Source organism: Nasonia vitripennis (genome assembly GCF_009193385.2).
Source record: "Nasonia vitripennis strain AsymCx chromosome 4 unlocalized genomic scaffold, Nvit_psr_1.1 chr4_random0007, whole genome shotgun sequence".
NCBI lineage: Eukaryota > Metazoa > Arthropoda > Insecta > Hymenoptera > Pteromalidae > Nasonia > Nasonia vitripennis.
Genome location: NW_022279643.1, coordinates 1,038,744 through 1,065,674, shown reverse-complemented (window position 1 = coordinate 1,065,674; position 26,931 = coordinate 1,038,744). Strand labels below are relative to the sequence as shown.

The window sequence follows — 26,931 nt, the reverse complement described above, 5'->3', positions numbered from 1 at the left end:
AAGGCTCCTTCGACTTCCCAGACTGTATCGTTTAAAGAATCACTGACGATACAAGCTATGTCAACTCAAGAATATTTAATTTTAAAATCTTTACAGACTTCAAGTGTTGAGATATCTACGACTACAACGGAAGCTTAATCCTCAACATCTCACGCATCTTTTCCACCTATTGTAAATGATTCATTCCAAAATCCATCTACCTCTGCAACTTTTCAAGAAGAATTTCCGTTTCAAGTCAAGATCAACGTACTGTACGTTTACCTCAAGAACAGTCATTTTTCATTCCAAACACACCGCCGATTCGACGATCATCTCAAATACGCAAATCACGAACTATTTACTCTCCACGATAATAATTCAAGAAATCTATATAAAGGAGGGAGGAAATGTAGTATATTTTAATTAACGTTCTTCTGAGTTCTATTGTTTTTCTTGCAACTTCATATTATTGATTATAAATAATAACTGTCATTCTAAATAAACCTATCTTTAAGTTAACATCATTACAGTTTCTCTAAGTTTACTCTATACATACACAATAAATATCATTAAATATATTATGAAAAAATAAAATTATGCTTAAGTAATTGTTAATAATCATACCAGTTACTGGTTGTTATTGTTAGTTACTTTATGAAATTAAGTTAATTTTTATAAAAAAATTATGTTATTTTGTTAAATCTCTGAGAAAGTTGACGTAGATCATAAGAGATTTAATTTTCAATTTATAAACAATTAAAAAATATTGATTCTTTTACATGCATTTTGAGAAATACATATTTTGCTTAAAGCTAGATTTTAAATATCCTTAATATTGATCATGATGTCTACACTTTATTTACATAGCTTACATGTAAAATAAAAATGCTATATACTAACTTCCTTATGATGATTTGCTGAATTAAACTTTAAAGTCTTACCTTTAAGGGGGTCTTTCTCCGGTTTGTGAAGTTTCTTAAATATATTAATTCCTACTGGAACAGGTATTCCCATGATAATTGATTCTGACAATCCAGTGATGCCATCTTTCTGTCCATAGTAAGCTGCATTAAACGGATGGTTGGCAGTTTTTTCAAAGTAGACCACATTTGTTACAGATTAATTCATTTTTTCTAACCCTTGCCTTGTGATACCTAGAACTTCTCCTCTGCTGGTCATCTCATTACCAATTTGATTTCAGTCATGAAAATGGCTCTGGCAGCTTCAATACCCTAAGTTTTAAGAACTCCAATAGTGTTCTTAGATGTGGTCTTGAGAGCCTTGACTCCTTGTGTTGGCATCACATCACGCATATTATCACCTTTAACAAATACCTTGTAACAAGTCAAGATGTTGTCTTTGAGTAGAGTTAACACAAAACTTAAGTAATGTTTTTGTTTGCTTGGATAAATTGTAATAATGGAGTATCCCTGTATTAAAACATTCCGTGGATTCAATTTCAGTTTGGACGTATACAATGAATATCTGATGAAATTCACATCAACTTCCAATTTCAAAAGTCAATACCAATCTTTAACAGACGGAAACAGTCATCAGGCAGATCAACTTCTTCAATGTACTCAGTAATTTCAGCAAGAGTAGATTTTTTAATCAGAATATACACTTGTCTAGTAAATTCAGAATCTGTATCGTCTTCTAAAGCAGCTGTAATGATGGGAGTACTGATTTTTGCAAGCAGTGGAGAATAATCAAGCCGACCAATTTGTAAGCTAATATTTTGTAAACACATACATTGTTCGAAAATTAGTTTGATATGCGAAGAGAGAGCGAGAAGGTTCGAGAAGCTTGTCATCTTAATTTCAAATTCGACGGTTTTCGCTAGCCCGCACGGCACCAATGAGGTTGCCATGGCAACGCGCGCTTGCTCGCTCCTACTCTGTCTCTCTCCACCTGTTTTGCGAGCGGTCTTCTGCCGCTTTCGCTGATTTGTGTAGTTCAGTACGTATTGCCGAAACACTGTGAGCGCACGTACTCCTCACAGTGTCATCCGTAACAAAATCGTTGTTCACGCGTCGGTACTTTAAAACTGTAGTCTTCATTTATTTTCCGTAGTTTAAACACTTGTAAATACACTCTATCTTTCAATAAATATCAAAGCCTTTTCTTACTGCATATTAATTCAAGTTAACGGTTGAGAGTGTTTTTGTTTATTGCCAACTAGTCCTTCGAGATCCACAAGTCTCTAACATCAGTTGGAGAGACTATAATTATTGGTAGCAGAGCTGCAGTATCGTGGCAATAGGTGTTTTGTGAACGGAAAAGTTTTTTGCAAAGTGAAGGTGTGTTAAAGCATTTCGGCAGCCGTTCGACTATTCGAAGTCGCAACGGTCGGAGAGCGTCCAGAATCTTCCTGGAATTCGCTCGCGCAGTTGGTCGCATGAGCCTAGCTGCCTGTTGTTGTTGTAAAAATTTAGACGTTTAGACGATTAGAAGTACTTATTTGTTTAGAGGTTAGACGTATTAGAAGTTTAGAGGATTAGAGGTTAGAGGTTTAGAGGCTAGAGGTCATCGATCAAGATTTGAACTTCGAGGGACGCAAAGAGTTCGCCATTTGGGGCACAACGAGGGGAAATAAGAAGAAGACGGCCATATTGGTACCGCATTCCCGCCAACTTCGGACGACGCGACCAGTACGCAAAGTCATCACGGGAGTCGACGGCACCGGCGTAAACGAGGTTTGAATTTCATTCTCGCTTTTTCTCTCTCTCGCTTGCTCTGTCTCGCTCTCGCTCACTTGGCGTCGTTAGGCCACGTTGAGGCAGCGGCTGAGCGGTGTTCGCTCTTAGTCTCGCTCCCTTTCTCTCTCTCCCTCGTTCGTGCATTCGCACTATCAGCTGTGCGCAGTTCAACGGCCGGCGCAAGCTCGCTCGCTCGACGCGTCGCTTGTTGCTCGGCTCGCCGTCCGGACGGGACGGACATTTTTGCTGTCGTGCGTCGTTAGACCGCGGGAGCCGCACCACACAGCGCATTTCTTCGCGCATTGGCGTCTCAACGGCCACATTACTTAGTGTCCGTGTGTATGCGGACCCTCGGCGGTACTTAAGTATCGTTGTTATTTATTTTTATTTTGACTCGCTATCTACTCGTAGTCGATCGCTGCTGGAAATTCTAAATCAAGTTTCGGTTTACTCGTATTATTCGTATTTGATCGAGTTGGCACTCTGCAACATGGCTGATGCGGCTGCAGAATTAGTTAAGCAGAAGCGCATAAGCGAGTTCTTGCTGAATTTTAAACGTAATACGGCAAGATTAGCGGTATCTGCTCGCTCACTGCCGCACATGCGCACGCGTTTGAGCTTGTTAGAATCGTATTGGTCCGAGTACACTCAAAGGGATCTGGTCCTGCAAGCGAATAGATCAGCTTTCAAAGGCGAGGCGTACTTCGAGAACCACGAGTATCTCGAGGTTGAGTCGAGTTATGTGGAGAGTAAAGCGGATGTGCTTCAGTCAATTGAAGATTTAGAAATTGCCGTGAGGCCACCGGTATCCGCTGCAAGCGCGCAAAATAATCAGGTCGTACACGCACCACCTGTTCCGGGTCCGTCGGGGTTCGCGAACATGCCGAAATGTCAAATCCCGAAATTTTCCGGAAAAGCCGAGGAATGGGAGACCTTCAAGGAGCAATTTTCTTCGATGGTGAAAAACAAGGCCAACTTACCGGATGCTATCAAGATGGAATATTTAGTAGACTCGGTTGAAGGGCCTGCAGCGCTCAGAATGAAGGGTCTCCCGTTGACAGGTGCTAGTTTTGAGTTGACTTGGCAAAAGTTGATGCGCAGGTACGATAACCCTAAGAGACGCATGCATACATACATGGAATTATTGATCGATATGAAACCGGTTAAGCGGAAATCATCGGGAGAGTTGATCGAGTTACTAGATAAGGCGGAAGCCACGCTTAAAACTTTCAAGGACGTAGGCTGTCCGTACGAACATTGGGGCAGTTGGCTTATTCACATGGTCGAGCGCAAATTGGATAGGGAGACGCGCGAAGGGTGGCGTATTTCGCAAGAGTCGGTGACAGATTTTTCGACATTTGCAGCGCTTACAACATTTCTTGAAACTCGTGCATCTTCGCTTGATCAGGATGCAGATGTTAGTGCGGAGTCGCCTACCGGCAAACAAGCTAGTCAGAAAGAAAATACTTTTAATCGTTCGTCTCGTCGTGAGTCAGTTTCAGCTAACGCTGCTAGCACCTCGTCGAGCAAGAGTAATCGCGGTGCCGCTGAAAAATGTAGTTTATGTAGGGGTCCTCATCAGTTTCAAGCCTGTCCAAAATTTAATAGTATGTCCAGTTCTGCTCGCTTTGAATATTGCAAAAAGCAGAGATTGTGCCTTAATTGTTTGAGATCAGGTCATTTTTTGGCTGATTGTCCCTCGCAGAGTCGTTGTTTCAATTGTAATGGCAAACATCACACGAAGCATCACGCAGATCGACGTCAGGGAGGAGACGCTGCGGAATCTACACAGTCGACAGGTCAGAAGGGCTCTTCTAGCGCGCCTGGCAAGTCAAGTATGCTGGAGGTATCAGCAAGTACAACAGTGGTGGGTAGGACCCGGTTGATGGCCACAGCCAAGGTCTTACTTCAATCCGTAGATGGTAATTCGATCCGTGTGCAGAAGTTTCGTTTGACACTCAAAGAGTAGTGCAGTGTCTGTCTGCAAAAGTCAAGCCTGTTTCTGTGTCAATAGTTTGTGTTGGTGCAGGTTCCTCTGCGATGTCGAAGGGTGAGGTTTTTCTCCAACTTAAGTCCAGATTGAACTCAGATTTTTGCCTGGAGTTTTCGGCGTTGGTGTTGAAAGAGGTTACGGGATTATTGCCACGAGAGGAAGCCGAGGTGTCTAATTGGGATCAGATCAAGGGATTGCAACTTGCCGATCCAGATTTTGCTCGTTCAAGGCATATAGACTGCGTGCTCAGCACAGAGGTGTACACTGCTATCATTCCGCCAGGGCTCAGAGTTGGTGCAACTGATACTCCTGTTGCTCAGGAGATCGTATTTGGGTGGATTTTGACGGGTCGAGCGTCTTCTGCTCCTGAGTCTGATAGAGCTCAGAGCGCTCAGGCCTGCCATGTGGAAGTAGAGCCATCAATTTCGACTTTATTAGAGAGGTTTTGGGAAATGGAGGAGATTTCCACCTCTAAAGTTTTGTCCGAGGAGGATCAGTATAGCGAAGATTATTTCGCAGACACTGTTTATCGTGATTCCAAGGGCAGATTTGTCGTTCGCTTGCCATTCTCTGAGAAGTTGTCAGAGGTTTCTTTTGCACACACGAGCCAGATTGCTGTGGCATGTTTGCTCCGCTCAGAGAAGCGTCGAGCGCAAGATTCTAGGGTAGATGGTGCCTGTAGGAAATTCATGGAGGAGTATCTGACTTAAGGTCATATGGAGCCTGTAAATAGTTCGCATCGAAAGGACAATACGTTATATTTTACTCATCACCCAGTTTACTCGGCTGAGGTGGGGCCGGAAGGCAAATTTCGTGTCGTTTTTAATGGCTCTTTTGGAAAAATATCGCTGAACGACGTTCTCTTGACTGGTCGCAAATTACAGTCGGATGTCACGATTATTATTTCGATGTGGAGATTTTCGAAGATTGTATTTACGGCTGATATCGTCAAGGAGTTTAGGCAGATCCTTATTCACCCAGATGACGTTGATTGGCAAATAATATTCTGGCGTTTTGATGTTTCGAAGCCTATTGAGGATTATAGGTTGTTGACTGTTACGTATGGTACGCACTCCGCTTCATACCTCTCAATTCGAACTCTTCTTCAGCTAGCGAGTGAGGGAAGTATAGAGTTTCCCTTAGCTCCGCAGGTGCTCAGACACAATATATATGTAGATGATGCGTTTCTAAGCGCTGACAATGAGTCTGAGGCCATTGAGATTCGGAATCAGCTGATCAAGCTTTTGTCATCAGCAGGTATGGAGTTGGGAAAATGGGCGTCAAACAGTTCGGCTATCGTGGAGGATATCCAGGCGGAAAAGCAGAAAGAGTTCGCTGTCGAATGGGATGAGGCATTTTCTGCTTTGGGCCTAAAATGGACGCCTTCAGGCGACTCGTTTCGTTTCGAGGTTAAGGTTCCAGTTGCTCCGAAAATTGTGTCAAAGAGATCGATTCTGTCAGAGATTTCGAGGTTGTTTGATCCACTTGGTTGACTGTCACCTGTATTAGTCAGGGCCAAACTCATGCTCCAGGATTTGTGGATTAATGGTATCGACTGGGACTCACCTCTAACAGGAGAACTTCTAGATCAGTCGCAAACGTTGAGGTCTAACCTTCCTGAACTGGCTCAGTTGCGCATTCCTCGTTAGTTTGGCTCTTCATCGCAAACATCGTGGGAGTTGCATGGGTTTTCCGACGCATCTCAGAGAGATTTCGTCGCTGCAGCGTGTATGGTAATACCAGGGCAGAAGTCGGCACTGATTATATCCAAGACGAAAGTAGCTCCTATTAAGACGGAGAGTTTGCCTCGATTGGAGTTGTGTGGCTCGGTGCTGTTGGTTAGATTGTTGAAGCACCTATTAGATCGAATTTTATTGAAGCCTCTTTCAGTGTATTGCTGGACAGATTCCAAGGTAGTGTTAGATTGGTTGAAGGGCCACCCATCGAGATGGCAGACTTTTGTGGCAAACAGAGTGAGTGAGGTGATCACTACTCTGCCTGGGGTGCAATGGCGTCATGTTAGAGCATCGTAGTGCAAGAGGATCGTTTCGGCGGTCGTTGCATTATCAACACGTGCACACCGGCACGAGGTGAGCGCGCCAAAATTCGCAGTAAGTTAGTCCGCTATCTTGGCGGCCATCTTGGCGGTAGTGTTAAGTTCGTAGATCGCGCGCACGTTGGAACGTAGCAAGCTCGTCCGCCGTTGCGGATTCGTAGTATCGCGCGCATTTCATTTCACTCTAGATTTTAAGCGATTTTTAGTTTTAGATTTTCCGTTACGAAAATTTTTGGATAAAATATTTTTTCGCAATTAGAATTTTTTCATCTAAGATTTTTCTCTTTCCGACTAGTGAGAAAATTACGAAAACTTTTAGACAAAAATCTTTTTACATTTAACATAAAATTATTCTATTTAAAATTTTTCTTTTTTTGAATAATAAGAAAACTCACACAGCGTATTCTTTTCAAAGCCTTAGCAAAAACATAGCTTGTGCAGGTCACGTAAAATCATACGGAAGCATTCTCCAAATTTTTGCGACGCGTGTTAGTTGCGATATAGGCGCACGCTCGATAGCAAAAATTTTAGTGTATAAGATTTTTAGTATGTACAGTTTAGCGTGTTTGTATTGCACCTGCGCGTGCAAGATAGGTTACGTATTCTTGTATGTCAAATACCTCGATAAACGAATACGAGGATTGCGTCATGGCTATCGCGCAGGAACAACTAGAACAGGCACAAGCTCAGCTCACTGAGTTACGTGCTCAGCTCGCGGAAGCACGTGCTAACATAACTCCAATTCGAAATACAGCCATATGCAGGCAACCGAATATTGGTCTCTTTAAGCGTGAAGACCCAGCCACGTGGTTCCTGTAAGCCGAAATAAGCTTACGTAATGCAGGAATCACAGTCTCAGCTACGAAAGCTGATCATATTGCTGAAAAGCTCGGAACAGAGGAGCTTCAATCGATCAAAGACCTTATTTAATTGACTCCGTGTCCGGCTGATTTATATGAGCGCGTAAAAGATAGGATAATCTCCACCTTCGGTAGCTCGTCAGAAGCTCGCCTGTCCCAGCTTATTCAGGGGAAAGTCTTAAGGTTAGAAAAACCCTCGCTTATCCTGAATCGCTTGCGAGACACAGGTTGCGGTGACGCGGTTCTCCGTGCAGTATTTCTAAAGCTTTTACCTGCTCCGTGTCGCGCAATGTTATCTGTTTCGGAAAAAACAGATCTACGAGAACTCGCTGAGATGTCCGACAAATACACGGAGGCGGTAGTGGTCGGTGAAACCGGAAGCGTTTCTGCGATTGGTGCTAAAGACACCGTTAACTCTTCCAAGCTTTTGACCGCGAAGATAGATCGCATTGAGGCACGGCTGTCGAATAACCAAGGTTCTCAGACAGGACCTAAACCTGATCGACGAAATCGTAGTAGGTCAAAGTCGCGTAACAATCGGAATCGTGATTCCAAGGAGCTTTGCCGCCTATACAAAAAGTACAGGGAGAAAGCACTTAACTGCTAAAGACCGTGCGCGTAGGTAAATATGAAGGCGGAAAACTGACTCGACTTACTCGCGTGGAGATGGTTGGAGAAAGTCTCGAGCAGTAAAAGCGTCTCCATGTTCGCGATGCCAAAACTGGCCTTACTTTTTTGATAGATACGGGTTTCGACGTTTCTAATATTCCGATATACTCAGTGCTAAATAATAGTACCGTCGTCGATAACCGTAGTGTGTTGTACGCTGCGAACAATACGTCGATTGAACCTTTCGGAAAAACTCAACTGTCGTTCGACCTCAACTTGAAACGACCCATCGTTTGGGATTTTCACGTCACGTCAATTCCCCATCCTATTATAGGAGCGGATTTGCTTGACAATTACGGTCTCATTGTAGATGTAGCTAAAAAGCTGATTGTTGGCCCGTGGTTAAAGGTCTCTTCTGTAGGTTTTGTCAAGGATATTCCAACGTTAGATATAAGTATCGTTGATAAGTCAACTTTGTATTACAAAATCATCTCAGATTTCCCAGAAATACTGAATTCTTACTCAAAAGGAGCGATTTCTGCAGTAGATGTTTTTCACCATATCTTTACGTTTGGTGTCCCCGTGTCAGAGCGAGCCAGATGTCTTAACGCGGAAAAACTTAAGGCACTTAGAGCCGAATTTAAGGTACTGTTAGAGCAAGGAATACTGCGTCAGTAGCTCCTGGGCTGCGCCCATCTAAATGGTTCGCAAACCTGATGGCACATGGCGAATCTGCGTTGACTATAGGCGTCTAAATGCCAAAACCGTTCCCGATAGGTACCCGGTACCGCATCTCCATGACTACTTGATAAATCTCAATGGGAAGACGATCTTCTCAAAAATTGACTTGTATAAGGCGTATCATCAAATTCCAGTTACCCCGGAAGATATTCCGGAAACTGCAGTGATTACCCCCTCTGAATTATTTAAGTACACCTCAATTCCATTTGGCCTTTGTAATGCAAGTCAATCCTTCCAATGTTATGTAAATCGAGCGCTTGCAGATTTCGATTTCGTATTCGCATATGTTGATGATATTCTCATATCCTCATCCTCACAAGAAGAGCATGAGACTCATCTCCGCATCGTCTTCGAGAGGCTAAAGAAGTTCTCTTTGCGATTAAACCTCAAAAAGTACGAGTTTGATAAGTCCAGAGACCATTTTTAGCGTAGTGTTTTTAGCGTTTTTCTCAAAAAAATGTTTTCTGCACAGCAGAAGTACAGTGCGTACGATCGCGAATTGACCGCTGTTTTCGAGTCAATAAAATCATTCAAACAATTCCTCGAAGAAACGGATTTTAAAATTGTAACCGATCACAAACCGTTAATTTATGTGTTTTAACAACGAGTTGACAAGACATCTCCTCGTCAAGCTCGACAATTATTATACATCTTTCAGTTCACCACACGTATTGAACATGTATCTGGTGCAGAGAATGTAGTAGCCGATTCGTTATCGCACGTAGACTGGATTCGTTTACCGTTAGACTTCGATTTTCTCGAACTTCAAAAAGACGATGTAGAGCTTCAGAAGCTGCGCGAATCTCCGGAATGTAAGTTAGTGATCAGGTGTTTAGAGTGGGATCCGGGTCACAATAAGATATATTGTGATTTGACTATCGAAATACTGCAACCGATCATTCCTACTCCGATGCGTAAGCGGATCTTCGACATGTTTTATCAACCCGCTCATCCAACCGGCAAGATGACGGACCAGATTATTAGGAAGCTGTACGTGTGGCGGAACATGCATCGTGACAGCAAGGCAGGGGCAAAGAACTGCCTTGACTGTCAAACTTCTAAGATTACTCGACGTGTGAAAAATAATCCAGCCGAGTTCGTAGCTCCTGATGGACGCTTTTAACATGCCCACATGGACATTGTTGGTCCCAATTTCGCAAGCGTTCTTCGATCAATGGGTATCTCGGTACAGTACTCCAAAAATCCTCACTACGGATCAAGGTGCACAGTTTGAGTCTTAGCTGTTCTGCGCATTACTATTCGTTATCGGTTGTCAACGAGTAAGGTCTGCTGCTTACCACCCTCAGGCAAATGGCATGATAGAGCGATGGCACCCGTGCCTGAAAGCAGCATTAAAATGTCACACCGATAAGGACTGGGTCCGACAGCTGTCGACAGTCTTGTAAGGGCTTCGCACGCATGTACGCTTAGATACTGGCGCGTCGACAGCGGAATATGTTTTTGGTACCACTTTGCAAATTCCAGGTGCGTTTTGTTTTCCCGATGATTTTTCTCCGAATCTGCAGATCTTCATCGAGGAATTTCGCGAACACATACGAGATATTGGACCTGCCCTAGTTGCTCACAGGCACAAGAAGCGCGCGATTTTTTTCTGGATCTTCGTGCGTAGACATAAGAGCGTAGACAAACCGGTACCGAAACTTAGAACGTATGAGCGAAAGAAAAAGGTCTCATTTAATTTAGCTGTTAACCAAACTAAAGTATTCGAGGCGAAACCATAGTTTATAAGTGTTCTTTGTACTAGTTTAAGTAACTTTTGTACCAACGTTCAAGACCAATGTCTAAGACTGACTCCTAGTCTCCCGAGTATAATTAGATTTAGAAAAAAATCGTTGTCACTCGGGGGGAGTGTGTGGGTACTTGCCTCGAACACTCCGGGGCTTCGGTAGTGGGGGAAGCGTAAAAGAGTGAGGGAAGAGCCGCTCTGCGCAGCGACGGGCAGAACCATTCTGACTCCCGAGGAAAGCTAACCTCGTGTACTAAAGACAAAAATAAAGTAAATTCCGAAGATACACACAGGGCTAAGGAAGTAGCAATACACTTACCGACGATTCACCAAGTCGTGCGCTTACGTCCTAATGAATTGGAGGTTATCCTTAACTCCCGAATCACCTTTATGCCGACATCGCACGACTCCTTTTGTCACTGTGTGTACATAGGGCAAAAGGGAGAACGAGACGAGCGACAAGGATCCGTAGAGCCGTGCGCTCACGACTCTGCGAGTCTGAAATCAATGCAGGACTGAATCTGCAGATAACATCTTGTAATATGCATAAATACATACAGCATTTATCATTTCATATTCACAAACATATATGTTTTGAAAAAAGAGCATAGCTGCACAAAGAAGTATTTGCAGCATCCCTTTTATGTGAACCAAATCTGCATAATCACAAATAGATGGCTTTATAAAAAACAGCATATTTATACAAATAATTATTCGCAGCATCCCTTTCATCTGAACTAATCTTCAAATAATCTTGATTAATCCATGTGTATATATATGTATACGTATATGTCATAATACAGTATATCGCAGATAAAGCGGACACATTTCTTTTTTGACGATTTTGGGAAAACTGGCGTTGAAGAAAATAACATTTTTTGGGAATAATAAAGGTTAAATTATGCCCTACAAAGTTACCGTAGCCTTTTTTCCCTAATTCGTAAGGTTTTTTTTACGGCAATAGGCATAATGCAGCAATGCATAAAAAAAAAGTTAGGTAAGGTGCTCTAAGCCCTTCCATTCGATAGGCCGTGGCAAATAATGCTTAAAACCGTGATTATACAATTACCCTTGTGTTTATTCAATTTTAAATTAATTTTGAAAATTGATTTCTGAAAAGGGAATATTTCGCCGGGCTACCGAAGATGGTGGCATGCGACGCACTTCTGTACTGTTGTGACTCGAGGTTAGTGCGTCGTCTGCTACGTGCAAGTTATGCGATCTCCTTCATGAAATCGTGCCTGTGCAGGCCCCGACGAACATACGCGCTCAGTCGCGAATTGTTAACCCAAAAGCTCGTTGTGCCCCTCGAGACCCTCGGAGAATCTTTCAAATGTCGAAAAACCCTCGGAGCATCTTTCGGTCATCGAAAAGCACTCGGAGCATCTTTCGCACAGGTATAAAAGTTAAATATTCATTTTCTTCTCTATTTAATTAAAATGATATCATGATATGTTGCTACAAGCCTAGCCTAGCGTCGGTAGTGATAAACTACTTGTGAACTGCTTTTCTACTTGTACTTAAAGCTTAGTAGAGGCGTAACTTTGTTAGTATCGATAAACATGAAGTGTACTAGGCTATAAGTGTCAAATTTGCATGTCTAACCACTTATTAGCCATTATATCATGTTTGTTTTCTACATAACTTCTAGAAGAAGGTCAGACCCATTCTGAAAGTTTACAGCTAATTTTTTACTATAAAAGGGTATAGAGTGAATCGGTGAGCGGTGACCGTCAAGGCGGCGCGACAGACTGATCGTCACGGAAGCAGCGGCAGCTCTCTCCCCCCACCATGCGCATATTAGCATGCTCGCACAGCTCAACTCTCCCCTTACATATCAACCGCACATATTTACACACGCTGCAAGTGGCTATCGGGTTTTCTCGGTTTTTTCCGCTAAATTTCGGACGCGCTAATATAGCGGTGCCTTTTCAGGGCGCTTCAATTTTTTTGCGTTAACTAGACGACGTGACTTTTTTAATATGCGCAAAAGGTTTGCAGGTAAACTATATTGACTTCTTGCGGTAAACATTATCACTGTACGATACGCCCTGGCGTAAACCTCGATTTACCGCACGCTCGTGCAAAAATGCACTCTCTAAATCTCGTATTACACACGTTGTGCCATAAAATATCATACAATACTGTTATTCTTATTATATCTTTTTTATTCGTATTATATTTTGCCTATCCTAAATATACTAGTTGATCAATGATTACTTTACCTGAGATTTTTTAACTCTCTGACAAAGTGGCAATTAAGTTGGAAAATAAGAAAATGTTGGCGATTAGCGCATCAAAATCACTAAATCAAAATATTGTGAAAATTTATCTTAAAAGTCACAGTTAAATTTATCCTTGTATATTTCTACTTTGCACTCAACGAAGACGTATTTAAATTCTCGTCGAAGACTAATTCATTTTAGCTTTGTCGCGAAGACAATAGTATATAAATTTTGAACTCTTGCATCGAAGACTATGAAGTACATTTGCAGTCCCACTGCGAAGACATTTTATTATTTATCTCACTTCGTATACATTTTATTTTCTGGCAACGAAACTATACAAAATTTTCCAAAATGTTATACCATCTATTAAAGTATACACTTCTATCGGCTGTCCCCGAGACATCCACATTTTTTTTACTGTATTGAGGTTCTTGGAGTACGGATCAAACATTCATATTTTCATATTTAAAGGTTTAAATACAAACACACACACACACACACACGACACACACACACACATATATATATATATATATATATAGGCCTTTAAAAATATTTTTATTGAAAAATTTAGAAAATTTAACGAAAAAAAAAATGATTTTAGTAGTTTTAGTTAAAACTGCATCCCTAATGAGCTACAAATCATTGAACATAGGCAGAAAATGCAAAAATTACTTGAAATCCTAACTTTGACCAACTATAACTCGAAACCAAGTAAAGGAATCACGCTTAAATTTTTTTTGGGAATAAGGTACATGTAGAGTATATATATACAGGGTGACCCAATTTAAACGGGCACCGCTCATAACTCGTCAGGGACAGCCACAATCGAAAAAATGGTAGAGACCAAAGTTGTAGGATATCGAAGGGGCAACCCGATGGTGACCTTGGATTTGACCTTGAACGCGTTTTTCAAGGTCATTTGAAGGTCAACTTTGGATTTTTAAATAGGAACCCCATTCTTTTATTGCGGGAATGGAAAGAGCGGTAAATTTTACGTTCAGAATGGTATGTTCGGTTGCGGCACTGAAGGTCATCGCAAGGTCATGCAGCCAGAATGAAACCCCGCCTACGTAATTCCTCTAGCAACGCCAAATTAAAAAAATTGGTAGAGATTAAAGTTGTAGGATATCGAGGGGACAACCCGATGGTGACCTTGGATTTGACCTTGAACGCGTTTTTCAAGGTCATTTGAAGGTCAACTTTGGATTTTTAAATAGGAACCCCATTCTTTTATTGCGGGAATGGAAAGAGCGGTAAATTTTACGTTCAGAATGGTATGTTCGGTTGCGGCACTGAAGGTCATCTCAATGTCCTGCAGCCAGAATGAAACCCCGCCTACGTAATTCCTCTAGCAACGCCAAATTAAAAAAAAGTGGTAGAGACCAAAGTTGTTGTATAGGGGGGGGGGGGGGGGGAGAATTGTGACCTCAAATTTGAGCCAGTCCTACAAGGTCATTTCAAGGTCAAATTATTTTTTTTCAAACAGCACCCACTTTTTCGACTCCGGATCCTGAAAGCGTGTAAAATGTTGCACTTTAAACGAAGTAGTAAATTTAAAATAGAAGAAAAGATTTTAATCATTTAGCGTACCATGATCTTTGAGGTCCTCGCCTCTCTCGCTGTTCAATTCTCTGGATCGTACTTCGAGATGGATGATGATTTCTGTTTGGGAAACGCCTCCGATATAATTGTGCTGCTGCATTATAATTTCTTCGACACTCTCCCAAAATCAATAAAATATCAAGAATTTCGCTTCGACTATAGTCCGGCATATTTACTTAGATTATAAATATTACAAAAATAAAAAAAATGACTCAAATCACATATTTTCAATTATTAAATTAGTATTTGAAGTCGATAAATATCTAAATAAATTAAAAAATTCTACTGCATTACTAGAACTTAGACTGTTTTCTGCAAAAAATAATAAATAAAAAACTACTTAAACAATTATTTAATTGCAAATAGTAATTATTAATTTTTTATTATAAAATAATTTATTGATTAGGAAGCTTTTATGAAATAGATAATAAATAAATATTTTGTAATTCCAAAAGTGTTAAAAGTAAATTTTAATAGATAACTTATAAAATAGTTAAAATTGTATTTTAGTAAAAGATTTATTTTAACTTATTAAATTTTATGAAGTGAAATCAAACTTATACATACATTTAAAATATGGGTAATTAATCGGAATATTTAGCTCTTAAACAATATTTTCTAGAATAATCGCTATGACTTGAAATTATATCAAACATTTTTTAATTTTAAGTAAATTGATTCTTCAAGAAATACCTGCATTACGTATTGCAGAACTTTTTTTATACAAGACATTACTACAAAAATTTTAATAGAAAATGTATATTCGTATTATTTTTAATATTAAATGAAATGATGTAAAAAGTACAATCTTCATTTGTTAACAATAATAAATATTCTGTTACGTTAGATAAAAATTTTTTTCATTAACATAACTTTAGATGCAATATTTTATATTAATATGTATGTTATTAATTAATTATTATCGTGTTAAATACAATATTTTACAGCTTACATATTGTACAAGTTTAAATAATGAACATACATTTTTTAGTGTTGTTGGTTGTTTATTATTACTTATCTAATAGAAAAGTGCAAAAAATTTAAGTACCTACCAATTTCTGCTGCAAAAATATTTCTAATAGAATTAAAATATTTATACAGTGGAATTATCACTAAATAATTATATTAACTGTTGCCAGTAATTGTATGTATAATCTGTGTGACGACATGGTATGTATTACAAACTTTATAATTCTGCTTATACATATGTATTTTCAACATGCGTGTTTACATGTATGTGTGTATAGCATATGTATACAAACATACGTATGTATGTATATCTATGTATACTTAAAACAATAATAATTTATGAATAAATTAAATGGAAAAACAACAACGTTATTTAAAAAAACATAATGCAATTTATTTCTGATTCAAATAATAAATGTGTGTAAAATAAATATAAAAACTTTTTTACTTTATACTTCGATGTTTTACTTTTTCTTTTTCTGTATCGATGGCTTTTTATTGTAAAATTCTATTCATATTTTGGCATTACGGTTTATCAATTTATGATTTTTTAAAAATAAAACATTTAATATTTTTTTTACGTTTTTATCAAACTTTGACGTTTTTCTACAATACTTCGATGTTTTACTTAATCTTTTTCTGTATCGATGATTGGCTTTTTAATAAAAATTTTCGTTAATATTTTTGGCGGAAGGCCGAGTGTGAGACTCTTTCGACAATTTTCGGAGGCTATTTTTATTTTTGCAAATCGAAAGTTCGGGCGGCAGGTACGGCGCGGGGCCGGGGCGCCTGCTTGAAAATCATTCGTGAGTTAAGCGTCGTAGGGGAAGGTTCGACGGAGTCGCGGTGGCAAGACTGAGCGCGGGACTTATTTTAAAAGGCTTATTTCGGGAGCCATTTTTATTTTTCGCACATCAGGAGTTCGGGTAGGTAGGTGGCGACCACCTAGAGGAGTCATTCGCAAGTTAACCGTCGGAAGGGATCATTTGGGGAATAGCGAGACTTATGTTTGGACGCTAGCGAGGGCTCATTTGCGTCTTGGCCGCTGGACAGAGAACATCTAAGAAGGGATTTCATCTCGGATACAAAGTAAAAGTAAAGTTTGAAAAAAAATAATTTGACCTTGAAATGACCTTGTAGGACTGGCTCAAATTCGAGGTCACAATTCTCCCCCCCCCCCTATACAACAACTTTGGTCTCTACCACTTTTTTTTAATTTGGCGTTGCTAGAGGAATTACGTAGGCGGGGTTTCATTCTGGCTGCAGGACATTGAGATGACCTTCAGTGCCGCAACCGAACATACCATTCTGAACGTAAAATTTACCGCTCTTTCCATTCCCGCAATAAAAGAATGGGGTTCCTATTTAAAAATCCAAAGTTGACCTTCAAATGACCTTGAAAAACGCGTTCAAGGTCAAATCCAAGGTCACCATCGGGTTGCCCCTTCGATATCCTACAACTTTGGTCTCTACCATTTTTTCGATTGTGGCTGTCCCTGACGAGTTATGAGCGGTGCCCGTTTAAATTGGGTCACCCTGTATATACTCACACACAATTTGGGTGAAAATTAATATTTTCCTCTACGATTTTATAGGGAACTGTATGTGTGTGTGTGTGTGTGTTTCTCTCTCGGAGACGAAGGTATTAGAGAAAATCTTAGAAAGACCATGGCATGACCTTGTTAATAGAGTTGTTGGAACAGCCCCATCCACAATGTGTCGAATTCCCACCGACTAAACCCATTCCCTCTACGGCCAGGTAAAAAAACAGCCAGCCGTAAAAGGGACGCCTTCTTTGGCTTTATCAACCCTCGGTAAAGGTGCCTAGCTCCATCTTCATCTTCTATGCCCCTAAACCCCGCGGTACCACCGTCATACAATGCTTCGCACGGGGGCGAAAGGCTTTTCCTGCTTCTGGTTGATGTGGTCGTCAATCGTGATAGAGCAGCCCCAACTTTTACTGCTTTATCACTGACTATTTCCAGATGCTGTTTAAAACTTAGTCTTGCATCGATGGTGATGCCCAAGTATTTGATGGTTGGTTGAGAAACGAAATCATGTCCATCCACCGTCAGTATGATTTCCTCCATCTTCATCCTACTGGAAATGAGGATAACTCCCGTGTTGTGACTAGCTAGTTCCAGTCTCGTCTCTGTTAGCCATTCGTGTATTATACAGGTAGACTCTTCAGCTATGTCTGTCAACTCTCCTTTATGTTTCGCTACTACCACTACTGCTATGTCGTCAGCGAATCCTACGACTGTTGCTCTTTCAGGTAATTGTAGCTTCAGTACCCCGTCATACATGATGTTCCAAGTCGGTGGGCCAAGTAGCGACCCTTGGGGGACGCCTCCTATAACTTTATATCTTGGTATCGTCCTCGGTGTCATATAATAGAATTCTGTCCTTCAAGTAGTCCGACATTATCCTTCTTATATAAGGGCACATCCTGCTTCCGGAGTGCCTCGTGTATTTCACTCCATCTGGCCGAATTGAATGCATTTTTGTCATCCAATGTAACTATAGCGCAATACTTCTTTTTTCATTTCTTTCATCTTTTCCCCTCTATCGCTGTTTGTGCAGTGTCAATCACTAGACTAACTGCGTCCAGGATTAAACGCTTCGTTCTAAAGTTATATTGGTGTTCCGCTAATCTACCTTTTCATTCTATAAAATGATCCATTCTGACGCTGATAATGCGTTTTAGGATCTTGCCTGGAGTATCCAGCATGCAGAGAGGTCTTTATGATGAGGGCTCCTGGTGTGGTTTTTTTCCCTTTGGCAGAAGCACTAGTCGCTGTTTTTTCCAGTTTATGGAAAATGTTCTCTCTTTTAGACATGTATTGTACAAGTCTACGAAGACCTCTGGATGAGCATATATGGCATGCTTTAACGCAATATTTGGAATGCCATCCGGCACTGGGGCCTTGTTATTTCCTACCCTTCTGCAGGCGGCTAACAATTTCTCAATCGTGATCGGTGTGATTGCCTCTTCATTTATACCTCTTTCAATGAAACTTAGCTCTTGCAGTTGCCTGGAAAACAGCGTGGTCACTACCCGGTGTAATAGCTCCGGGCATTTTGGAGGGGGCACGTAGCTTTCTTTAATCTTTTTTATTACTTTTTATTATGGTCAACCCCAAGGGTCTTGTTTGACCTCATCCTGTAATTCCTTCAGGCACCGCCGTTTGTTTTCGCGTATTTTCTTCTTAAGACTCCTTTTAGCGTCCTTCATTTCTTGTCCGCGGGCATCTATTATTTCCAGGCCTATACCAGTTTTATAGTATTTATTCCTTGCCCGTTGTTCTCGTCTTCTGGTTTAGTGGCACTTACTACGTGCATTTGCAATCTCCTGGTCCCACCAATATACTGGTGGTCGTCTACTGTATGCCACTCTTCGTGGCATTGCAGCGTCACATGCTTGGGTGCTGTTTACCGTCACCTGCTCCGCCTTGCTGTTCGCCATTCAAGACAGTTGCATTTCTTCTAGTGCTAACAGGAACATCTCCTTATCATAATCCTTCATTTTCCAACTAACTCTATTTGTCGTTGTACTCGCGCTGGGTCCCCTTTTTTGTGTTCCTACCTTTATTATTATGGCCTGATGATCACTATGTGTGTAGTGTTCACTTACTGTCCATGAATCAACTGAGCCGATAAGGCTACTTCTAACAAACGTCAGGTCGACAATAGTCCCTGCGTCTCCTCTTCTAAATGTGTAGGTGCATCCTTGGTTAACTAGGATCAAATCCAGGAGAGCAAATGCTTCCAGGAGTATTCGTCCTTTGTGATTAGTCTTTATGCTGCCTTACTCCACAACCCACGCATTAAAGTCGCCTGCAATCAGTATTGGTTTCCTCCCGACTGCGTCTTGTATAAGCCGATCTAGCAGTTGTTCGAACTGCTCGATTGGAGCGTTAGGTGAAGTGTAGCAGCTGTTAACAGTAACACCTGCTACCTTAGTCCGTATAAATCCTTCTTCACGGATCTTCATTTTTTTTACAGAAAGCAACGTTTCCACATGTCCAGATTGCTGCTTTACCCGTAGTGTCCATTTCCCACAATGGCTCGTCTAGATCCTTATATTGTTCGCACACAATAGCTACATCTACCTCTCTCTCGCGGACATACTGATTAAGTAGGTCCTGTGCTGTCTCACAGTGGTTTAGATTTATCTGCACTATCTTCATTTTTGTTGGTTTTTCACTACTTTTAATGTAGCTTGGTAGGCTGGGCATGTATAGCTGGGCATTCATAGCATCTAGATGGTCGTGTCTCTTGACTTATCTCCCTGATTCTGCAATTAACCCAACCTACTTTGAGCTTTCCCTGTGCGATTGCCTTTTATGCAATCTGGACACGCAGCTGTACGACGGCAGTCTGCGTATCCCCATAAATTTTCCGAAGAGTCTTTACGGACGTCTCCTCTACTACTTCCTTCTCTTCTGGAAACTCTCCACTTAGGGCTTCTAGAATATCCTGCTTAGAGGTGAGCATATCCAGGTCTTTTTATTTCAAAGACGACTTTATGCTGACGACTCTTGATTGTGGCTTCTTTTACCAGGACCGCTTTAACCGTTTCTTGAAGTTCCTGCGTTTTCACTTCTTTGGTGCGTCGTAGCTCCAAAAGAAGATCTTCTTCCACCGTTTTGCGTATCTTATTTATGCTGTTACCAAGCACTGTCAGATTAGGGTCTGCTTTTATTTTCCTCAAAATATCAGCGTACGAATTTCCTTCAGCAACTTTTATAACAAGTGCATCAGGCCTGGTGAGTCTCTCTCGTGGTTTTCTAGTGCCATTTTTGTTCTTGGCACCAGTGCTTTTACGTAACTCCTCTTTCCTCTCTTTTTCTTTCTTTTTCTTCTTTTTGGTAATAACCTCCTGCCAGGGTGGGTCTGCCTTTTCTTCCAAAGAAACCTGTGATTGGATTTTTGATGCGATTTCCACAGAGGCTAGTTCCTTATTTTTCCTCGTTCTTTTAGCGTAGTTTTTTTGTCGCTCTTCTACCTGGCTTGGTGACATTGCCTTACGCTTATTTAGCGTTCGTGTCATCACCGCGTTTGATGCTTCTATCGTCTGTAAAGCCTTGTCCTCCTTCTGGATATGCTGCTGGTTCGGTGACATTTCTGCTTTATTAACCCGTTATTAACCAAGAGACCTGAAATTTGACTTCTCTTTCAACGCCTTATTTCTTTATGAAATCATCATCAGATTAATGCGGAAATACCATATCTGATGGGATTTTTATCGCTCTTTTCGAATCTGGCACCAGATTTGCGATTTGAGCAACCAATTTTGAACTACATTTGTTTAAACAAAAAAAAAAACGTGATTTTTGAAAATTTTTTCCGAAATGATCGTAATTTTCGCCACGATTACGTATTCCGATCGGGTTGAAACTCTGTATCTGGTGGCATACATGCCTATACTACAAGTTAGCATAATTGGTTTATCCAGATTCAAGATGGCGGACACCAGAACAGCCGGTTGTAGCCAAAAATGTAATAATAAGCTTTTAGATTTTTACTCGATAAGCATAGACTTATTGAAAAAATTTTGTTGAACAAAAAATGCTTAGAATTAGTCAAAGAACACGTGTGAATTTTTTCAAAAATTTATGGATGATTTAAAAAAAAAAAATCTAACAACTTTATAACAAGTGCAGCATCGTTCTTTAGCCGTAATAAAATTATTCCGTTGCCCAACTCTTACCATCGTGGAGGTTGACGATCTTTTGAAGAGTCTTATTTTTGTTTTTTTTTGTTTTTGTTTTTTTTTGTTTTTTTTGTAATTTTTTCATATATTTCTATCTTACTTTTATTCTTCAAATACCTTACCGTCTTTCATGGTATTTTGCGTTTCATTTATGAATAATTTGGAAACAATTAACGCAAAAGTAATTGTTACAATCTAAACAATACCGTGTTGTTCGCAAAATACACTTTTCTACAGAGCAAACTCGTCTTGCTTTTGAATCAAATTTATGCTCTATCAAATTTCTTGACTTACCCAATAAATAAACTCGCTAACTTTCATAGCCATGGTTTTGGTTTTTACCTTACCGTCTTCTTTGCAAATATTGTAAATAACCGTTGCATTTACAATGGATGATTGTATTAGTCGAATAAAAACTGACCATGTCCACTTTTTTGAATTTATTTTTGGTACAGTTTTTTTGCATCTAAAATCATGGGTATCCACACCACCCATAAATTTATTGTAAGCAACAAAAGCTGAAGGAAACCGAATTTCTGCTTTATTACGAACATCGGATGAATACCTTTTGAGGGGTTTGATAGGACTGACAGAAGCCGCTGTAGAAAGAAAAGATACTTGTTTGGAATCAATGACGCTAATAAAATTCATTCCGCTATTTTTGTCATGATGAACTTTGAACGAACCTTTTACAGCTTTCTTGTCAAATTCATGCTTTATTTCTATTCTGTTTCGTCGTACAGTACCAGTTGCCTTTAGACCGTTTTTCATCAAATGTACGAGCAGATCAGGACTTGTAAAAAAATTATCCATGTACAAATATTGACACAATTTTCTTTTTGAAACATCCATCAACAACTTGTTTACCATTTGTAAAACAACAGTAGAACCAAGAGCACATGAAGCCAATTTTTCATTTTTTTCATCACCTCTCTTACCACAGTAAATGTCTAAATCAAATATATATCCATTAACATCACATAGTCCCCAAAATTTTAAACCATATCTATCCGGTTTTGAAGGTAAGTACTGCTTCAAACTAGTTCGACCAAAAAATCGCACCATCATCTCATCCACAACAAGTGCCGTTGAAAAAAAACCAAACTGCTGGATATTTTTTCTAAATATGTTGATAAGATCACGAACCTTCCAAGCTTTATCAACACTAGTTTGATTACATGTTTTAGAATATTTTATTTTAGATTTTATATCAAGAAACTGTTTACGGCTCATAGCTGAAGCAACAACATCACATTTCAATAATGGATTACTAGACCAGTATTCATATGTTGATGTTCGAATATTATATGATGTCAATAATAAAATTCCAATAAAAGTATTAAATTTTTCCATTGATATTTCTAAACCATTTTCAGATGTAGCTTTTATGATATGATTTTTGAGTTCATCGGTGAAGAATAATTCAAAAAGTTCGACGAATGATTTTTGGCAAATAGATTTTTTTGTAATATCGCTTAAAAGTATATAATTTTCTAAATTTTCACTATACATTTTTTCTTTTTCAATCCATAAGTATGTGTGATCTCCTTCTATTTTTTTTTGAGTAGAGAGCTCTTTTCCAGCACCACTTGTCCTCTTTTAAGCTGGTTAACCTGGATCATAATCGCCGATAGATGGCTTCTAACAGACTTATGAATGTTGGATGCGTTTGACACAACATTATCCATATAGTCCAGCCTGTCTCGGATCTTTTCCCATATGCTTTCTCGTTCTCGCTCAGCATCCCAGATTGTATTCCAGATCTCGAGAGCTTCTTTCCTGATTTCTCTTCTTGCTTGGTTAAATTTTCCATGCTCCATAATAGTCTTTATTCCGGTATGTGTCTGACCACTGTTGATCCCCCCGAAATAATTATCATTCTGTGATGATTCACTAATTCTGATGGTGAATATTTACGAAATTACTTATAATATTGTTTTAATATAGTGTAGATTTGACAATATAACGAAATAGTATATTGTGTACCAAGGGCGTAAAGTGGGCTTTTTTAGGCCGAGTGTGGAGTTTGCATACAAGTCAAGGCGAGTTAGCCCGAGCCCAAGGCAAGGGCGTTTACGAGCCCCAGATGAGTATCGCAACCACACGAGGCCAAAAAGCCCACTTACCCTTATGTGCATACCATATTTTTTGTAACGTATGTACTGATTTCCGCGTTTACACACATACCCACATACACACATATACGTATATTTGATGTTAACCATTGACTATTTTCATTGAAACATTTTAGCGGAAATTTTTCATTTGTTCGCTGGGCAAAAAAAAAAATTAAAAACGCCTGTAAAATTGTTTACTTTTTTTAATTAACGCCCGCTTAATAGTTACAAAAACGCGAAAATCATGCTTCTGTTACAAACATTTTTTGATATAATCTCAGCATAGACTATATTGAAATGATGAAACAATATGTTAACATATTTTATACGAACAAATATAATTTTTAACTATTTTTTTTTCCAAACATACTCTGCAACAAAGTATACTAACCAACATTAGTTAACTGCGAGCGAAGGAAGCGTTCTTTATTGGTAAATTAATTAAATATATATATCGCTTTAATCAAGTCGCATCTTTCCTAATAATTATATTTTAACTCACATATTCAAATATTATAGTATGCCACTCAGAGCTGTATATACAATGTTAAACATAACTATCGCAGCTAGCCGACTCAAGAATGCGACGTGAAGACACAGTCCCTCTTTTTGACTCTTTTCTCTCTTCAGTGGCAACACACATTGTGAATACAAGACCGCGAGTTTTCTCTCTCTTTCAGCGTACAGCCTTGCCGCGTTATTTACGAAATTTCTTAACGTACCTAAAAGCTCCGAGGCAGTTAAGCCGGGCGATTTTTCAAAAAACTGACAATTTTGTCTGTTGGTTTTGGGGTGAAGAAACGACAACTGCGAGTTCGTGTGATGTGACTTAAGTGAAACGTTGTAGATTGTGACAGCGCGGCATCTGTCCCGGATGGTGGCTTGGACTGTACTAGTTTGAGGAAGCGGCGAGGGAGGCTGCTTGGGTCTGAGAGTGGAGGGGAAAGGAGGGGTTCAAGTGATTGTGGGAGCCATCTAGGAGGTGTCAAGGGTAGCTGGTTGAGTTGGGTAGGGGCACCAATATTTAAATCCAACATGTCAATTCTCCTCTTTTGGATTAGATCTTCTCCATAAAAGGGCTTGCGCTGAGCTGACGCAGTCAGTTTTTTGATGGTCGCAGCATTAAGCGCTTTAGAAAAAGCATCATTAGACGCATCATTAAGCGCTTAGCGCAACTTCCATGTTATTCCAGGGTTTATCCATAAAAATTAATCAGTGGGGTGGACGTTTGGAAACATCGTTAGAGCATATCGTCAAGATAAGAAAATGCATGTTAAAATAATGAATGTATATTCCAAAATAAACAGGAGAGTTTGACGAGTGCAAAGCACTAGCGTCAGCCATCGTACTTCAAATGTAAAACGCAAAGCGCTTCGCGATGTAAGGCGGTAAGCCACAGCAAGGCCACGCATGACACGCTAATTGAGAAAATGTATTTTAAAGTATCGCTTTAGCATTTTTAGACTATATGCTGTTTGGAATTTTTATCGGAGGGTATCGATCAAGTTACGTAAGAATGTTCTAAGTAAAGTTTTTCAGTGCATCAGAGAAAAGATTTGAACTTTTATGCTAAAAAATATACAAATCGTACAATTGAAAATGTTGTTCGTGAGTCATGATTTTGTGAAGAATAATTCAAAATTTTGAAAAATCACGAAAAATAGTTGTGACGTTACACCATTCCAAAGAGATACACTGAAAGATTCTCGAGGCGGCTGCTGATCAGCCTGAGCGACTGGTGCACTAAGGCGATTAGCTCATCGCTACGAAAATTTAGCGGCGGCTATTTTGCAGCGGCTGCCCCGTTTTGGCGCAGCAGCCACACTATATCAGTCAAAAAGGGAAAGCAGTTCTTGCAAAGTGGAACTGTCGTCGCACTCACAGCAGCTGAACTACATATTTGTGATAGTAGCGCTTTCGAAATTAGGGGAGCTGTCGCGCAATCTCGTAGTACAGTAGCTGCTTGTGCTACGTGCAGCAGCTTTTCCAAGAATATTTCAGTGTACAATCGATAAAATTATTGCTTTTGAATTCGTATTTAGAAGTAAAACTTTTTTGACAAAAAAAGCTCAAACATTGTAATATAATAAGCATAAAATCAATAAATATCACGAAAAAATTACCATAGAACGCAAACAAGTTATTTAAGTTTGAAAATCAATTTAGTAAAAGAAAAATACTTCTTTTAAATTTCTAAAATATTTGTATCGATTCTAATAATATAATTTCTGAAACATTACATAAACTAATACATGGGATTCGAACTTTTACCTGCTTTTGAGGTGCTATAACAACACTGATAAGATTAATATTTTGCAGTTTATTTTGACATAAAAAGATTCCTGTTGTAAACAAATTTTTCATAAATTGTATCTAAACCATTATTATCAGTAATATATTTTACATTCATTTTTTATATTTTTAAGGTATTAAAACTTCTTGGAAATGGCTCAAAACAGAGGCGAAAAAGGCGAGGTCTGGCCAGTTACGGATCAGTATCTTCTTTACCTACATCATCTGTATCGTCTAGACCCTTAACAAAGCATTACGATAAAAAAAAATCTCACTTTATTGAAGATCGAACAATGAAAACCAAAGACATTAAAGTAAGTGTAAAAAAACAATTATTTTATCTCTCTACGTGTGACCCTACTTTAATTTGGGTTGCGGAGAAAATCTGTTCATTTCACCATTTCGGCTGATCTTCATTTTAGAACTCAAAGCACTATTTGTCACATAATCTAAAAAACATTGGTAACTTATACGCTAAGACTTGTTTAGGTCTACCCGTTAACGGATCTTGTATGAGTGGTAGGTGTACTCATTATCTACACAGGATAGGAATGCGCCGGGAGAAGACGTAGGTCTGTATATCATAGATAGTCTTACTATAACGACGCTGGTCAAACTCTACACAAAAATAACCCTAAACACTACACCAAATTATTCTACACACATATTTGCTACACAGAAAAATTCTATACTCATTTTTACTGCACACCAATATCCTACGCGCATTTTTAAAGATTTTACTACACCACAAAACTCTACACAATCGTATAACCTATTCTTGTCAAGAATGTATAAAAATGATACTAGTGAAATTCGACATAATCAGAATGTACACGATGGATCTTCACATGACTTTATAATGCATGTTATTTGTATACAACTGCAACGTGCACGATTACACTGTACGCTTAAAATTTACACATTTATTTAATCTATCGGTGCGGATATTTTAAGTGTAATACTGTTTAACATTCGTGCAAAACATCTTTTTATGCACAGATTTTTTGTACACGTGTAGATTATATACATTAATTATATACACTATACAAGTACACACTTAGAATTAACACATATGTTCAATCTATCGGTATAAAAATTCTTTGTGTGCTCATATATGCGCATGGGGAATCGTTGTAATCGCGCTTTTCATATTCGCAACTCAAAAAATAAACTCCTTTTATCATAACTTTTAGAAGAATGTTGTTAAAGAGTGGACTTGTAGAATTTCCTAAATCATTTAGAACTTCCGTAGGTTGAAAAGGTAAGTATACGCACTATTTAGAGAGAGAGAGAAAGATAGAGAGAGAGAGAGAGAGAGAG

The 26,931-nt window shown here is 39.4% G+C and overlaps 3 protein-coding genes across 10 annotated transcripts in view; 1 reads left to right on the top strand and 2 right to left on the bottom strand.

Moving 5' to 3' along the window:
* The window catches only part of LOC103316546, a 463,261-nt gene that overhangs the window by 252,417 nt on the left and 183,913 nt on the right, over positions 1 to 26,931 (top strand). For 5 of the 7 annotated variants that reach the window (XM_031929967.2, XM_031929964.2, XM_031929966.2 and 2 more), the window contains exon 7: positions 25,746 to 25,925. The exons of 1 other annotated variant lie outside the window; for it this stretch is intronic. In XM_031929967.2, the coding sequence (XP_031785827.1) occupies positions 25,746 to 25,925 (180 nt within the window). Of the gene's footprint in view, positions 1 to 25,745; positions 25,926 to 26,033; positions 26,184 to 26,931 lie in introns of all 7 variants that reach the window. One more of the 7 variants, XM_031929969.1, reaches the window with a different exon arrangement.
* Positions 1 to 26,931, bottom strand: part of LOC107981524 — a 62,550-nt gene that overhangs the window by 15,088 nt on the left and 20,531 nt on the right. The window lies entirely within an intron of this gene.
* LOC116417306 (piggyBac transposable element-derived protein 3-like) lies at positions 21,297 to 22,025 on the bottom strand. Its single transcript, XM_031929977.1, has 2 exons — positions 21,889 to 22,025; positions 21,297 to 21,801 (listed from the first exon to the last, which is right to left on the bottom strand). Exons 1-2 carry the CDS (start codon positions 22,013 to 22,015, stop codon positions 21,479 to 21,481), a joined length of 450 nt encoding a protein of 149 aa, XP_031785837.1. The 5' UTR covers positions 22,016 to 22,025; the 3' UTR covers positions 21,297 to 21,478.

What these genes read in the sequence shown, in the direction of transcription:
- LOC116417306 (XM_031929977.1), bottom strand. Translation starts at nt 22,015, where the DNA reads ATGGATAATTTTTTTACAAGTCCTGATCTGCTCGTACATTTGATGAAA. An exon ending in TGACAAGAAAGCTGTAAAAG is followed by an intron (nt 21,802 to 21,888) that starts GTTCGTTCAAAG and finishes TTCTTTCTACAG; the next exon opens with CGGCTTCTGTCAGTCCTATC.